This window comes from Barbus barbus, assembly GCF_936440315.1.
Source record: "Barbus barbus genome assembly, chromosome: 48".
Classification (NCBI taxonomy): domain Eukaryota; kingdom Metazoa; phylum Chordata; class Actinopteri; order Cypriniformes; family Cyprinidae; genus Barbus; species Barbus barbus.
The window spans coordinates 4093416-4106649 of record NC_136726.1 but is presented as its reverse complement, the minus strand read 5'-3'; the positions used below and the strand labels follow the sequence as shown (position 1 = coordinate 4106649).

General features: G+C 39.9%; 6 protein-coding genes across 9 annotated transcripts in view; 5 read left to right on the top strand and 1 right to left on the bottom strand.

Annotated features, from left to right (window-relative positions):
- LOC306866503 (ankyrin repeat domain-containing protein 27-like) overlaps positions 1-13234 on the bottom strand; it is a 74354-nt gene that overhangs the window by 46057 nt on the left and 15063 nt on the right. For 2 of the 4 annotated variants that reach the window (XM_079411747.1, XM_079411746.1), the window contains exon 1: positions 956-1046. The exons of the other annotated variants lie outside the window; for them this stretch is intronic. The gene's annotated coding sequence lies outside the window, so the exon portion shown is untranslated. Of the gene's footprint in view, positions 1-955; positions 1047-13234 lie in introns of those variants that run through there. 4 annotated transcript variants of the gene reach the window in all.
- LOC306866522 (histone H4) lies at positions 6833-7164 on the top strand (the record flags this gene model as incomplete). The annotated part of the gene is made up of 1 exon (XM_079411773.1): positions 6833-7164. The coding sequence occupies one exon, from the start codon at positions 6833-6835 to the stop codon at positions 7142-7144; it is 312 nt and encodes a 103-aa protein (XP_079267899.1). The 3' UTR covers positions 7145-7164.
- Positions 8453-8827, top strand: LOC306866519 (histone H2B-like; the record flags this gene model as incomplete). The annotated part of the gene is made up of 1 exon (XM_079411770.1): positions 8453-8827. The coding sequence occupies one exon, from the start codon at positions 8453-8455 to the stop codon at positions 8825-8827; it is 375 nt and encodes a 124-aa protein (XP_079267896.1).
- LOC306866528 (histone H1-like) lies at positions 9617-10326 on the top strand (the record flags this gene model as incomplete). The annotated part of the gene is made up of 1 exon (XM_079411780.1): positions 9617-10326. Exon 1 carries the CDS (start codon positions 9718-9720, stop codon positions 10324-10326), a length of 609 nt encoding a protein of 202 aa, XP_079267906.1. The 5' UTR covers positions 9617-9717.
- Positions 11179-11565, top strand: LOC306866514 (histone H2A-like; the record flags this gene model as incomplete). The annotated part of the gene is made up of 1 exon (XM_079411765.1): positions 11179-11565. One exon carries the CDS (start codon positions 11179-11181, stop codon positions 11563-11565), a length of 387 nt encoding a protein of 128 aa, XP_079267891.1.
- LOC306866512 (histone H3.2) lies at positions 12150-12560 on the top strand (the record flags this gene model as incomplete). The annotated part of the gene is made up of 1 exon (XM_079411763.1): positions 12150-12560. One exon carries the CDS (start codon positions 12150-12152, stop codon positions 12558-12560), a length of 411 nt encoding a protein of 136 aa, XP_079267889.1.

Sequence of the window (13234 nt, the reverse complement as noted above, 5' to 3'; positions counted from 1 at the left end):
TCAGTTGCATTTGATTGTGGTTGGAGCTGAATTCTGCAGGACGGTGGTCCTCCGGATACCCCTGTCGTAGACCATCAAGTCAAATAAAAAAAAATCCAAACATGGTGAGAAGAGACCAGTTAAGACTTTATTTTCTCTAAAATATTTTCAGATTTATATACACATTTCAACCCAAAATACTGGTGTCCCAAAGTATCGGTGTCCATTTTTCAACTATCCACACTAACACCCTGTATATTTATTAGATAATTTTCACTCAAAACTTTTAAATTGTTGTTTAAATAATAATTAAATAATGTTGCTTCACAGTAAAACAGCAAGCTGCAAAATGAAAATATCAGGCGATGTTCATAACAATCACGTGCCTCGTTGCAAATCAATACGACTATTAAGTCCTTATGTTCAATCATAAATACTGCATTCATTATAAACACTAATATTCGTTACAATCCATACTCTAGAAATTCTGATAATATTTGACAAAACTAAACACAATTCAATGAAAAATTACATCAGAAGACTCAAAGCTGAACATATTTGTAGCATCTACATGGACATATTTATGTATATGACATATGAAAGGTTCAGTCTGAAATCCTCATCTGAGCCTGACGCTGATTCATGTCACATATAATTTGTCTTTTAATATGGTTACGCGAAATAAAACATGCTGTATTTCATGACAGACCATGGAAATAGCAACCGAAGCTAACTAGCCATATGCAAAACCTAATACAACACAGACTGCATGGGATAAATGATTGAGCAACAAAGATATTTGTTTATTTGTGAGTCTTTGTGTATACAGACACGTTTCGATGACGCAGAATATAAACAATGACAATACGAGTGCTAACTGAGACTTGCTATTGCTAACACAGCTCTAAAACAAGAGAACAACCACACTGAAGATTTCAATAATGCTGTCATGAAAGAGGAAGGAGGTTAAGCTTACCTCATATAATTGTGTACAGGGTGATAATGTGGTAAACAGAAAATGTACTGGAGTTTGGCAGCGAACGCAGAAACATTTCAGACAACTTATCCTCAGCAGCACAAACTGATGATTAACCTGAAATTAGCTCGACCAATCAGAGGTGAACTCGATGACGCGTTAACCAATCGCAAAGCGTCTTTCAGTTTCCAGCGTGACAGAGGAAAGCTTCAGCTTGTGGCAAATCTTTTAACATTATTTCTTGAGAACGAACACACAAACTTCAACTGACTGAATTGTGATGATAAAATAATAATAATAAATAAAATCGTTGAGAAACAGTACTTAAATTACTTTGCGTGAACTACACACATCAGCTCACTCTAGCGGCAAACTCTAAAACCTGTGCATTTTATTTAAAATATTTACATTTATTTAATAACTGTTCAAATAAACCCTTTTCGTTGTAATTAGGATAAAAATGCATTATTTGTATTATGGAGTAAAAACAAACATAGCCGTCTTTATTTAATAATATTTTTACACCTCATTAAATTGTTTATTTATTGTATATTTTATATTATTGTTCGTTTTTTAGTATTTTATTTATATGATGCTTTGTGTTTTGAACTTAAAACACATTAAATGTAACTGTACTTCAGATATTTAATCCTGATTACATTTGACATAATAATAATAACAATACAAATAAAAATCAATGTATGTATGTGCATATACACACAAGCACGCGCAGGCACACACACTCAAAATACAACTGAATTCAAGTTCAAGTTTATTTGTATAGCGCTTTTTACGATACAAATCGTTGCACAGCAGCTCTACAGGAATTTAAGTTTCCACAATATATGTATATATTGCAGAACCTTAATATATTTAATGTATGGCAAAATTTGGTAATTCTGTATGTTGTCTGAGCGTTGGCATCCTCTGGGGTCCTCTGAGGGGTTGGTATTATCTTTTCTCAGGTGTTTGGTCATCTCAGATCATTTAAGGTTTGGATCCAGACTGAAGCTTATGTAATTCCTATCATGCGATGTTAATCCTGTGACAGAAACAAAGAAACAAATAGAGACATAATTAGCGTAGCTGCTGTTCCATCTAAGCAAAAATGATTTGTTCAACCCAAGCTAAAGAATAATAATAAATGTACATTTGAGCAGATATAACTGCAGTACAAGATTATAAGATGCATTATGTGATTGACTGGCCAAAGAGAGGTGTCTTTAATCTAGATTTAAACAGCTAGAGTGTGTCTGAACCCCGAACGTTATCAGGAAGGCTATTCCAGAGTTTGGGAGCCAAATGTGAAAAAGCTCTACCTCCTTTAGTGGACTTTGCTATCCTAGGTACTACCAAAAGTCCAGAGTTTTGTGACCTTAGGGAGCGGGTTGGATTGTAGCGTGGTAGAAGACAAGTTAGGTACGCAGGAGCTAAACCATTTAGGGCCTTATAGGCAAGTAATAATATTTTGTAAATGATACGGAACTGAATAGGTAGTGTAAGGCTGGTGCCAATATGTCTGATTTACCCCTCGACGAAACAAAAGGCTCTCCTGAAAATTAACACTTGAACTATCTCCTGCATATGTAAAAGGAACTTCGGAGATGCAGCCCACAGTGCAACTCACACTTCACACACTATCTCCCCTTCACCCCCCTCCTCCTCCTCACATAAAATACACTGAAACCTATGCAATGCTATGTATGCACAATAAGTAACTATACGTGTTTGATATCATTTAAAGTGTCTCTGTGCGCCTGGTAAAATGGTCTCATTCTCCCAACCATAATGAAAAGCTAAAAGAAGTTATAAAATATGAGAAAAGTGATGTGTCTCTTGAAAAGGTGTTTCCCTCCCCAGATCCCCCATTCAGATACCTCCTGTATGTAAAACAAGAACCCATTCAAGTACAAATTCTGATCTCACAGCGTGAATCCCTCAACAGGGAACCAAACTGTAATTATAATGACAAACGCCACCATTTGGTAAGAATATTGAATTAGCTGGGTATATAAGGAAAAGGTGCAGAAAAGTTCAGGGAGTCTGTAAGCTGACTTCCCACACAAATGCTGTGTGTAGTTGTGTTGACAGGTAATAATTTCTACAAATTCCTCTATTTCTGAATTGTTGTTATGACATGTTCAACTGATGATTTTATTCTTATGAATTGGATTTTGAATTATTGCTTCATTACCTGATCAATAAATTGTAAACGTTTGATTGTATTCTGACCGACTCTGAGATTTGTTTTCCCAAGTAGATTGTCGGATTCGTATATTTCCACAAGTTTGCGTCAGGGATTAGTGACGACTAATACCCAATACCTAAATTCACGTGTGCTTGGATGAGGAGACGAGTAAGTTTCTGTCTAGAATCAGCAGATGCTGTTTGATCAGCCTAGATCTGAATGCGTCGATGACCTCTGTTCTAATTTAATGTTACTTTAGATAAGTTTACGTGGGAAAAGCCACGAGCTTGGCCAGACAAAGCCATTTTGAAGAAAGGTAAAGTTGATCGACTAATGTTCTTAAATGGTGGCCAAAAGGAAGACTCTACTAAAGTAAACGATTGAATTAAGTTCCTGAGGGGCAGCCAAGGGGGCTAAGTATTAAATATCTTCGATTGTGCACGTGGGAATACGGCAAATCTCAGATATTTAGCCAAATACCTCTGTTTTGGGTCATTGGAACTGACAAAATTGTGCCGGAGACCTGGTGAGGAACTCGAAGCGATATAGTTTCCTGATCTAAGCGGGTAAAGTATAATCAGAGCTTAACAGAACAATCAAACATTCGTTCACTTTAATGATGCACAGATATCATTAAAACCCTTTCATTTATGGAGTCAGATGAAACAACGAGTTATTACATGTGAAAGAAATATATTGCATTTAATCTTGATTGTGTTGCTAAAAGGAAAGACAAGCAATACGCAGAGAAACCTTCCTCGTTTTATTGGAAACCTCCATTGGACCAATAAACGAGCCTTACAGTAGCCAGTGCAGAGACTGTAAAATTGGAGTAATATGATCATATTTTCTTGATCTGGTAAGAACTCTAGCCGCTGCATTTTGGACTATCTGTAGCTTGTTTATTGAAGATGCAGGACAACCAACTAGCAGTGCATTACAATAGTCCAGTCTTGAGGTCATGAATGCATGAACTAGCTTTTCTGCATCAGAAACAGGTAGCATGTTTCGAAGCTTGGCAATGTTTCTAAGATGGAAGAATGCTGTTTTTGTAACATGGGAAATATGATTTTCAAAGGACAAGTTGCTGTCTAATATAACACCCAGATTTTTGACTTTAGAGGACGTAACAGTACATCCGTCTAGTTGCAAAGTGTAATCCAAGAGATTCTGTGTAATGTTTTTTGGTCCAATAAGTAATAGCTCTGTCTTATCTGAATTTAATAGGAGGAAATTATTGGTCATCCAATCTTTTAATTTTTTTACACAATCTATTAGCTTAGATAGTTGAGAAGTTTCATCTGGTCTTGTTGAGATATATAGTTGAGTATCATCAGCATAACAATGAAAACTAATCCCGTATTTTCTAATAATATTACCAAGAGGCAACATGTATATTGAAAATAGCAGAGGACCTAGGACAGATCCTTGTGGTACTCCATACTTTACTGGTGATAATTGAGATGACTCCCCATTTAAATTCAAACACAACGCCTTGAGTAAATGTCAAATAGGATTGGCTGGTTGCCAGGCTGCAGGATGACTCAACCTCGCTCCACGGACAGTTTTTTATGTTTTATCAGACAATAACTATTTAAGATTTTGCTTCAGTATAATTTTCGGGACAATTAGAGCGGGATTCGGGATTCGGGACAGCAGCTTAGATTTCGGGACTGTCCCAAATTTTTCGGGACGTCTGGTCACCCTAACCTCAGCCTAAAAATCACCTAAACTGGTAACCGTGCTTTCCCACCGCCGCCGGCGAGAGCGTCAAAGTGGCCGGATGTCATTCATTTTCAATGTGAGCTGGCGGCGAGCTCCGGCGAGAGCGGCGCGGCACATCTTGGACGGTGAGAGCGTCGAGGAGAGTTGAAGTCAGGTCAACTTTATGGTAATGAGGTATGACGCGGTTGGGCGGCAATCAATAGGAATGTAGAAGTCCTCCGCTTGAGAGGGTTCCAGAGAACACGGTCCTGTAAACTTTGGTTCCGACCACATTAGTTCCCAAGCATTTTCACGCTAGAACGCTTGTTTTTCAGTGGAAATGCAATTCATTTGCTCAAAACAACACAGATTTGACCAATTGCATTTAGGCTACACTTCAACCAGGACAGTTTGGAATGTAGGCTGTGCACAAATTAATGTTAATATTAATTAAAAACCTAAGCTAGTAAACGTCTCCTATAAACTGCATGTTGAAATTAGACTTAACCATGAACACAAAAACACACCACACAAATGGCTTTTATTGGTTTATTTCGTTAGCAAACACGTAACTATAATTAAGTTCTTTCTATCCATCAATTTCTTGCTTTCACAATTAAAATATTTCATGAGGTTAACTTATACCCTACTTGTGGTCAGTCTACACAAGATCAACCTGCTTGTTTCCTTTGCGGCTCCTTTAAATACAAGACGAAGCGCTCAATTGTTCAGGGCAGTGAGGTGTGAGGTCCATCTATAAAATTTGACTTTGTAAATTGGGAAAAACATCCAATTGAAACGCTACATCTAGACTTCTGTAAAAGAATACTCAAAGTCCAAAGAAACACCAAACAATAGATGCAGGCAGAATTAAGCCAATACCCTCTCCTACTAAACATCCAAAAAAGAGCCCTGAAATTCAGGAAACACCAAAAGACAAGCGACCCCAGCACATACCATTATAAAGCCCTGAAACCTACCAAGAGTCCCCTACTTCAGCTGGTGCTGAGACTGACTCAGGACTCACACACACTCTCAACCATTAGGCCCACACAGATCATCAACACAGATAAACACAAGTACATCACCCATTGGACAAACACCATTAAAAACTAACACAAATTAGAATGTTATTCTGCACTAAATCGAGAGTACACCATGGCAAGCTACCTGAGCACACTGACTGATGTGAAACAAAGGAAAACACTGATGATGTACAGACTCAGCGAGCACAGTCTGGCCGTAGAAACGGGCCGGCGCAGATAGATATGGCTCTCCCGTGAGGAGAGAATCTGCTCCCACTGCAGTCTGGGAGAGATCGAAACATGGCTGCACTTCCTCACAGAGTGCCCAAAATACTAAAACATTAGAGATCACTTTTACCCCAAAATTAATCATATATTTCCCCAATTTAACATTTGTAGCCCAACCGAAAAACTTTGTTTCATTCTTGGCGAAAAAGCCAAATGTGCAATTATTGCTGTAAAATGTGTAGCATGGTGCATCACCTGAGAGACAACCACAATCCAGAAACAAACAGCCAATAAACATCTGCATAATGCTCCAATTCTCAGTCCAGTAGTTACTACACGACTTTCTGTATTTCAGTGTTTTTTTTTTCTTTTCTTTTTTTTTCTACATGTATCTGTGTGTGTTAATGACATTTCCATATTAGTTATATATTACATATTAGTTATAATATATAAATGTTCAGAAGCTCTAATGCAAATGTTCATGTAAACCATTTTCTTTGTTGTCTTTCTTAATGCTTTGACAATTCAAAATGTATTTTTGTCATGCCAATAAAGCTATTTGAATTTAATTGAATTGAATTGAATTGAGAGAGAGAGAGAGAGAGAGAGAGAGAGAGAAAGAGCTCCGCCTTCTTGTGTTTCACCAAGGTCCTGTAGACTACTATAAAGCTCTTGTCGCACACCTATAGTTTCCACAAATTATACATCTTAAAAGCTTGAGGATCTGTCACAATGTCTGGAAGAGGTAAAGGCGGTAAAGGACTCGGGAAAGGAGGCGCTAAGCGGCACCGGAAGGTTCTGCGGGATAACATCCAGGGCATCACCAAACCCGCCATCCGTCGTCTCGCTCGCCGCGGCGGAGTCAAGCGTATCTCCGGTCTGATCTACGAGGAGACCCGCGGTGTGCTGAAGGTGTTCCTGGAGAACGTGATCCGCGATGCCGTTACCTACACCGAGCACGCCAAGAGAAAGACCGTCACCGCCATGGACGTCGTGTACGCTCTGAAACGACAGGGACGCACTCTGTACGGCTTCGGAGGATAAACACGTCCGTGTTATCAGAAACACACAACGGCTCTTTTAAGAGCCACCCACATCTTTGAAAAGAGCATTTCAATATATGTTATTATATTTTTATGGAAACTTGTGAACACACACCAATTCGTGTCACCCTTGTTCTAGATTGAGGTCTTCGGTAAACAAGATAAATAGACTTTTGAAAAGTGAAAATGCAGATAGTTTTCTTTTGAGGGTGGCGTCTAAAATACAGAATTATATATTAATTTATCATCTATGTATTCGATATCATGTCATGATCTTATTCCGGATCAATTTATAGTTTAATGTTAATGCAGTTATTCGTACATTTAGTGCACAGGTACTGCATTTATTTTTCATATCTGTCTGTTTTAATACCTAATGTTAGATGCTCATATTCCAGTGACGTATTGCATTTGTCTTTTATGTCTGACATAAGTACACCTTGTTCCCTTTATGTTGGACAGGATGTTGGAAACTCATTCTTTATGCATAGTTTTTTTTCTTATGCACAGATGTTGCTCGGTTCATTTTTCTTGGTATTAAACACTCTCTTCTAAGTTGATATATTTGGCCTAATTGATTTTTAATAAACTACACTTCTACTGAAACACTTCGTCTGCCTGGATCTCTTCTCAGTGCATCAGAGGGTTAGGTGTAGAAATATAAAATATACTGTTTGTATAAAAAACAGACTTCTGGAGAATCCCCACAAGCTTAAACCAGATTTGTGTTTTTATAAAAAAAAGGTTTTGTATAAATGAAATATTTTTATGCTATATTTTTATAAATATTTTGTGCGTTTTTGCACTTTTTAAATAAAATGATAACGGTGGATTCAGGTTTTACTATCTTTGTGGGAATATTTGGTTTGATTATATTTATTCTGTCCCCAAAATATGGCAAGTAGCTCCAGAGAGAAGCTTGTTCTGAAGTAAAAGTTTTACACACAAATGCTTCTACTTCTTACCGAATTTACATGGTTTTATTGGTGGATTAACTGATTTAATATTATGAAATCCGTGCTGACTTAATGTGCAAAACGGTGTAAAACAAAAAGATATGTTGAGCGGGAAAGTGAGACAAAGAAGCTTGTGTGGGAGGCGACAGCTTTCAAATGTAGAAGCCTGTGATTGGCTGATGTCTGTCTAGCAGCAGATTTCTAACCAATGAAATTAGTTTCTTTCAGTCGTGGTGCGAAAAGACACAATCAGGGAATAGCAGCCAGCCCTCTTAAATTAGCATGAGATTCCCATAAATACCCAGTGCATGCTCCTGAACTGTATCGTGCTGTTTAACTGATCGTTAGTTATCATGCCTGAACCAGCAAAGTCCGCGCCTAAGAAAGGCTCCAAGAAGGCCGTCACTAAGACCGCCGCTAAAGGAGGAAAGAAGCGCAGAAAGAGCAGGAAGGAGAGCTACGCTATCTACGTGTATAAAGTGCTAAAGCAGGTTCATCCTGACACCGGGATCTCTTCTAAGGCGATGGGGATCATGAACTCTTTCGTCAACGACATCTTCGAGCGCATCGCCGGTGAATCGTCTCGTCTCGCTCACTACAACAAGCGCTCCACCATCACATCGAGAGAGATCCAGACCGCCGTGCGTCTGCTGCTGCCCGGAGAGCTGGCCAAACACGCCGTGTCTGAGGGCACCAAGGCCGTCACCAAGTACACCAGCTCCAAGTAGAGCTCGCTCCAGCTCCCGACACACAAAGGCTCTTTTAAGAGCCACACATCTTATCAATGAAAGAGATTGTGGTGTTTTAATATTTTGTGTTAATACGTTTTAGAAGTGATTTTGCATCTTTGGTAAATAAAAACAGTTATGCAGAACATATCACGTTTCTAATAACCATTTCTAAAAGACAGACAATATGCACTATCATACATAGGGCTAGATGTTCATCAGTATAATTCTGATTTTATTACAACAAATAACGAAACCAAAATCAGAATTATACTCCGCATTATTCACACTTTCTGTTGAAAACAGTTGTACAATTTTTTTTTTAATGATGCTTTGAAAAATAGAATTCAAAATAACTGCATGTTTCCCATGTTATTAGTTTTACTCATCAAATAAACGTTCATAGAAAATAATAGGTGCTGTTATAACATGTTTACCAGCATATTAGAATGATTTCTGAAAAATCATGACACTGAAGACTGTAATGATGCTTAAAATATTGCCAGCGCATGATCAATTGCATTTTATTTAGTCATTTAGCAGATGCTTTTATCCAATGCGACTTACAAATGAGTACATAGAAGCAATCAAAATTATTTTAATTATATTCAAATCATTTTTTTTTTACAGGTAGTTAGATACACATACATGTCTATATTTAAACTCTAAGAAAGGATTAGCATCGAGTTTCTAATCTACAAAGATGTTTTGATACACTTGTTTTACTTTGTTCAAACGATAATCACATGTTCGCTGAGGCTAGAAGTTCTGTGTGGCTGGGTGTTGAGTCTACACGGTTCTCATGTGGCAGTTAAGTTCCGCAGCGCCGCTTTGCAGCATTTCATTGTATTCCGTCTATCGACGTGTAATAACCGCTCAGAGACAGAGACATGGCTGAAACCGCTCCACCGGCTAAAGTCCCCAAAAAGAAATTGGCGTCTAAGCCCAAGAAAACGGGCCCGAGCGTCAGGGACCTCATCGTCAAGACTGTTTCCGCCTCCAAGGAAAGAAGCGGCGTGTCCCTCGCCGCCCTGAAGAAGGCTCTTTCTGCGGGCGGCTACGATGTAGAGAAGAACAACTCCCGAGTTAAGCTCGCCATCAAGAGTTTGGTGATCAAGGGCACCCTGGTCCAGACCAAAGGCACCGGTGCCTCCGGCTCCTTCAAGCTCAACAAGAAGCAAGCCGAGACCGTGAAGAAACCCGCCAAGAAAACTCCCGTGAAAGCTAAGAAGCCTGCAGCTAAGAAACCCACCGTCAAGAAATCCCCCAAGAAGGCCAAGAAACCGGCCGCCACCGCTGCAAAGAAGGCTACAAAGAGCCCCAAAAAGGCAAAGAAGCCCGCAGCTGCCAAGAAAGCAGTCAAGAGCCCCAAAAAGGCGAAGAAGCCAGCAGCTGCTAAGAAACCTGCCAAGAGCCCCAAGAAAACCAAGACAGCCAAACCCAAGACGGCGAAGCCTAAAGCTGCCAAACCTAAAAAGGCGGCTCCCAAAAAGAAATAAGCATCAGACATTTTTTTTCTTCCCAAAACAAAAAGGTTCTTTTAAGAGCCACCCACTTGCTACAATTAAAGAGCAAAATTATAGGTATTTTAATTAAATGCTTATTGGGACATTTGAGAGGGAGCGCGTGAATGCTTTTATCTCCGTACAATACATTATAGCAGGCTTTCCCAACCCTGGTCCTCGAGGGCCACTTTCCTGCTCAAATTTTAGCTCTAACACTAATCAAACACACCTGAACCAGCTAATTAATCTGTTCAGGATTACTAGTAAACTACAGGCAGGTGAGTTTGATAGAGGTTGTAGCAAAACTACAAGACAGTGGCCCTCCAGGACCAGGGTTGAGAGCCCCTGCATTATAGCCTATTACTTTATCGAAAACATTTGATGAACTTTTATTCACATTAGCATTTTAAATATCTGAAACAAATTAATTGATAGGAGCATGTAGTAAAAACACCGATGCTATGCTTGATTTAAAGATATTATCAGAGGCTGATCTACTTACAAAATCAATAATTTCTCTGTTTTTCCAGTGTTTATGTGGACATATATATATTCAGTGTGCGATTTTATCATGTTGGTTATTGTTTTCGGCATGAAACAGATTTTATATGTAAAAGCGTTTAGGTTTTCTGTTTATTTTTGTCCTGTTCATTCCTCCATTCATTACAACAGATGAGAATGAAAGGCTGGCAGAGAGGGGAGGGGTTTGGAGTTTTGGCGGGGCTTGCTGTGATTGGTTTGCAGCTCTGACAGATTCTGACCAATAGACGACGAGCACTCTCTCTTAAATACTGACTGTCCCGCTGTAGTGCTTTTATTTCTACATCAGCTTTAAAAAACTTCAACATGAGTGGAAGAGGTAAAACCGGTGGAAAGGCCAGAGCTAAGGCTAAGACTCGGTCCTCCAGGGCAGGGCTGCAGTTCCCCGTCGGTCGTGTTCACAGGCTTCTCCGCAAAGGTAACTACGCCGAGCGCGTCGGTGCCGGTGCTCCGGTTTATCTGGCCGCTGTGCTCGAGTATCTGACGGCTGAGATCCTGGAGTTGGCTGGAAACGCCGCTCGGGACAACAAGAAGACCCGTATCATCCCCCGTCACCTGCAGCTGGCGGTGCGTAACGACGAGGAGCTGAACAAACTCCTGGGCCGAGTGACCATCGCTCAGGGCGGCGTGTTGCCTAACATCCAGGCCGTGCTGCTGCCCAAGAAGACCGAGAAACCCGCCAAAACCAAGTAGATTAAAGCGGTTTGATAAAAACAACTCCAAAGGCTCTTTTCAGAGCCACCCACTTTCTCTATAAGAGCAATTTGAATCATGATAAACCTTAAATTGTTTTTTATATATATGTAACAACTATTTGCGTTGTGTCGGCTGGACATGAGTGGTGCTAATAGAGCGAGTTATGCACACAATTAGTGTGAGTGGAACAACACAAAATGATCCTTCAATGAAAAACAAAACTGAATCAAACTTTTCACTGCAGCAGGAAGATAAAAAAACATCTTAAAACACAACATCCTCCACCTCACTGTCAGTGCAGTGTAAATACAAAAAAAACATTTTCTTAAGCTCTGATTCTAACAGCAGCTTCTGATCATATATGTAAATTAAACACTGAACAGAGAACATTTGAGCGGGAAACGCTGCTTGTTCGAAAACCGGAAACGGACTGTGATTGGCCGCCTCACGCTGCGACGTAAATACAACAGCCAATCAAATGCCGCTGGTGACGCACCGCCCAATGCGGCAGGAGAGCTTAAAAAGCCCCCTGCAGAACATAGTCATTCTGTTGAAAAGAACTAGACCGAAGACTAGAGAAAATGGCCAGAACCAAGCAGACCGCTCGTAAATCCACCGGCGGCAAAGCCCCGAGGAAGCAGCTCGCTACCAAAGCCGCCCGTAAGAGCGCTCCGGCCACCGGCGGCGTCAAGAAGCCTCATCGCTACAGGCCCGGCACCGTGGCTCTGCGAGAGATCCGTCGCTATCAGAAGTCCACCGAGCTGCTGATCCGCAAGCTGCCCTTCCAGCGTCTGGTGCGAGAAATCGCTCAGGACTTCAAGACGGACCTGCGCTTCCAGAGCTCCGCTGTCATGGCCCTGCAGGAGGCCAGCGAGGCTTACTTGGTCGGTCTGTTTGAGGACACCAACCTGTGCGCCATCCACGCCAAGAGAGTCACCATCATGCCCAAAGACATCCAGCTGGCCCGCCGCATCCGTGGAGAGCGCGCTTAAACTCCTGGTTTCATAAGTCTTTAACCCCAAAGGCTCTTTTCAGAGCCACCTATATCACACTGAATGAGAGAAATTGCGCTGTAACGCTGAGTATAAAGATTAGAAAGGAACGATCTTGATCTTTTAAAGGAGTTTTGTCTGGGTTTTAGTTTTATTCGTTTAATCAGTTTCAGGTTCGTATCAGAGAGTGCACACATCTCTGTATCATGTTAAACCTAACTCTGTTTTGCAATGACACGCTTCACAAAGTTATAACACTATACATACCACACTTCTATGCATGTAACTTATGGGTAGTTGACAAATGGCCAGTAAAAAAAAAAAGCGTTTTTTTTAAAGCCCATTTTTAAAGAAGAAATGCGTGTATTTATGTAGTGTAATGTCTGTCTTTGAGAAAATATAAAGGGTCACTAACTTTGACAATTCTTTCATTTTTTTTTTTTTTACTAAACTGTATCATACATGTTTTATATAGTGTGACAGCAAAAATTAAGAGAAAAAAAAATCGTAATATATAAATAGCATGAGAGAGATTTATCTTTATTGTTAGACACTTATTTTCATATAGCGCTATTTATTTAATATGCAATTATAGTTAACATCATTTTTTCTCCATGACTTGGACAATTTTAAGACAAACTTTGCTTTCATTCGTTCAAAAGTGATGAAAATTA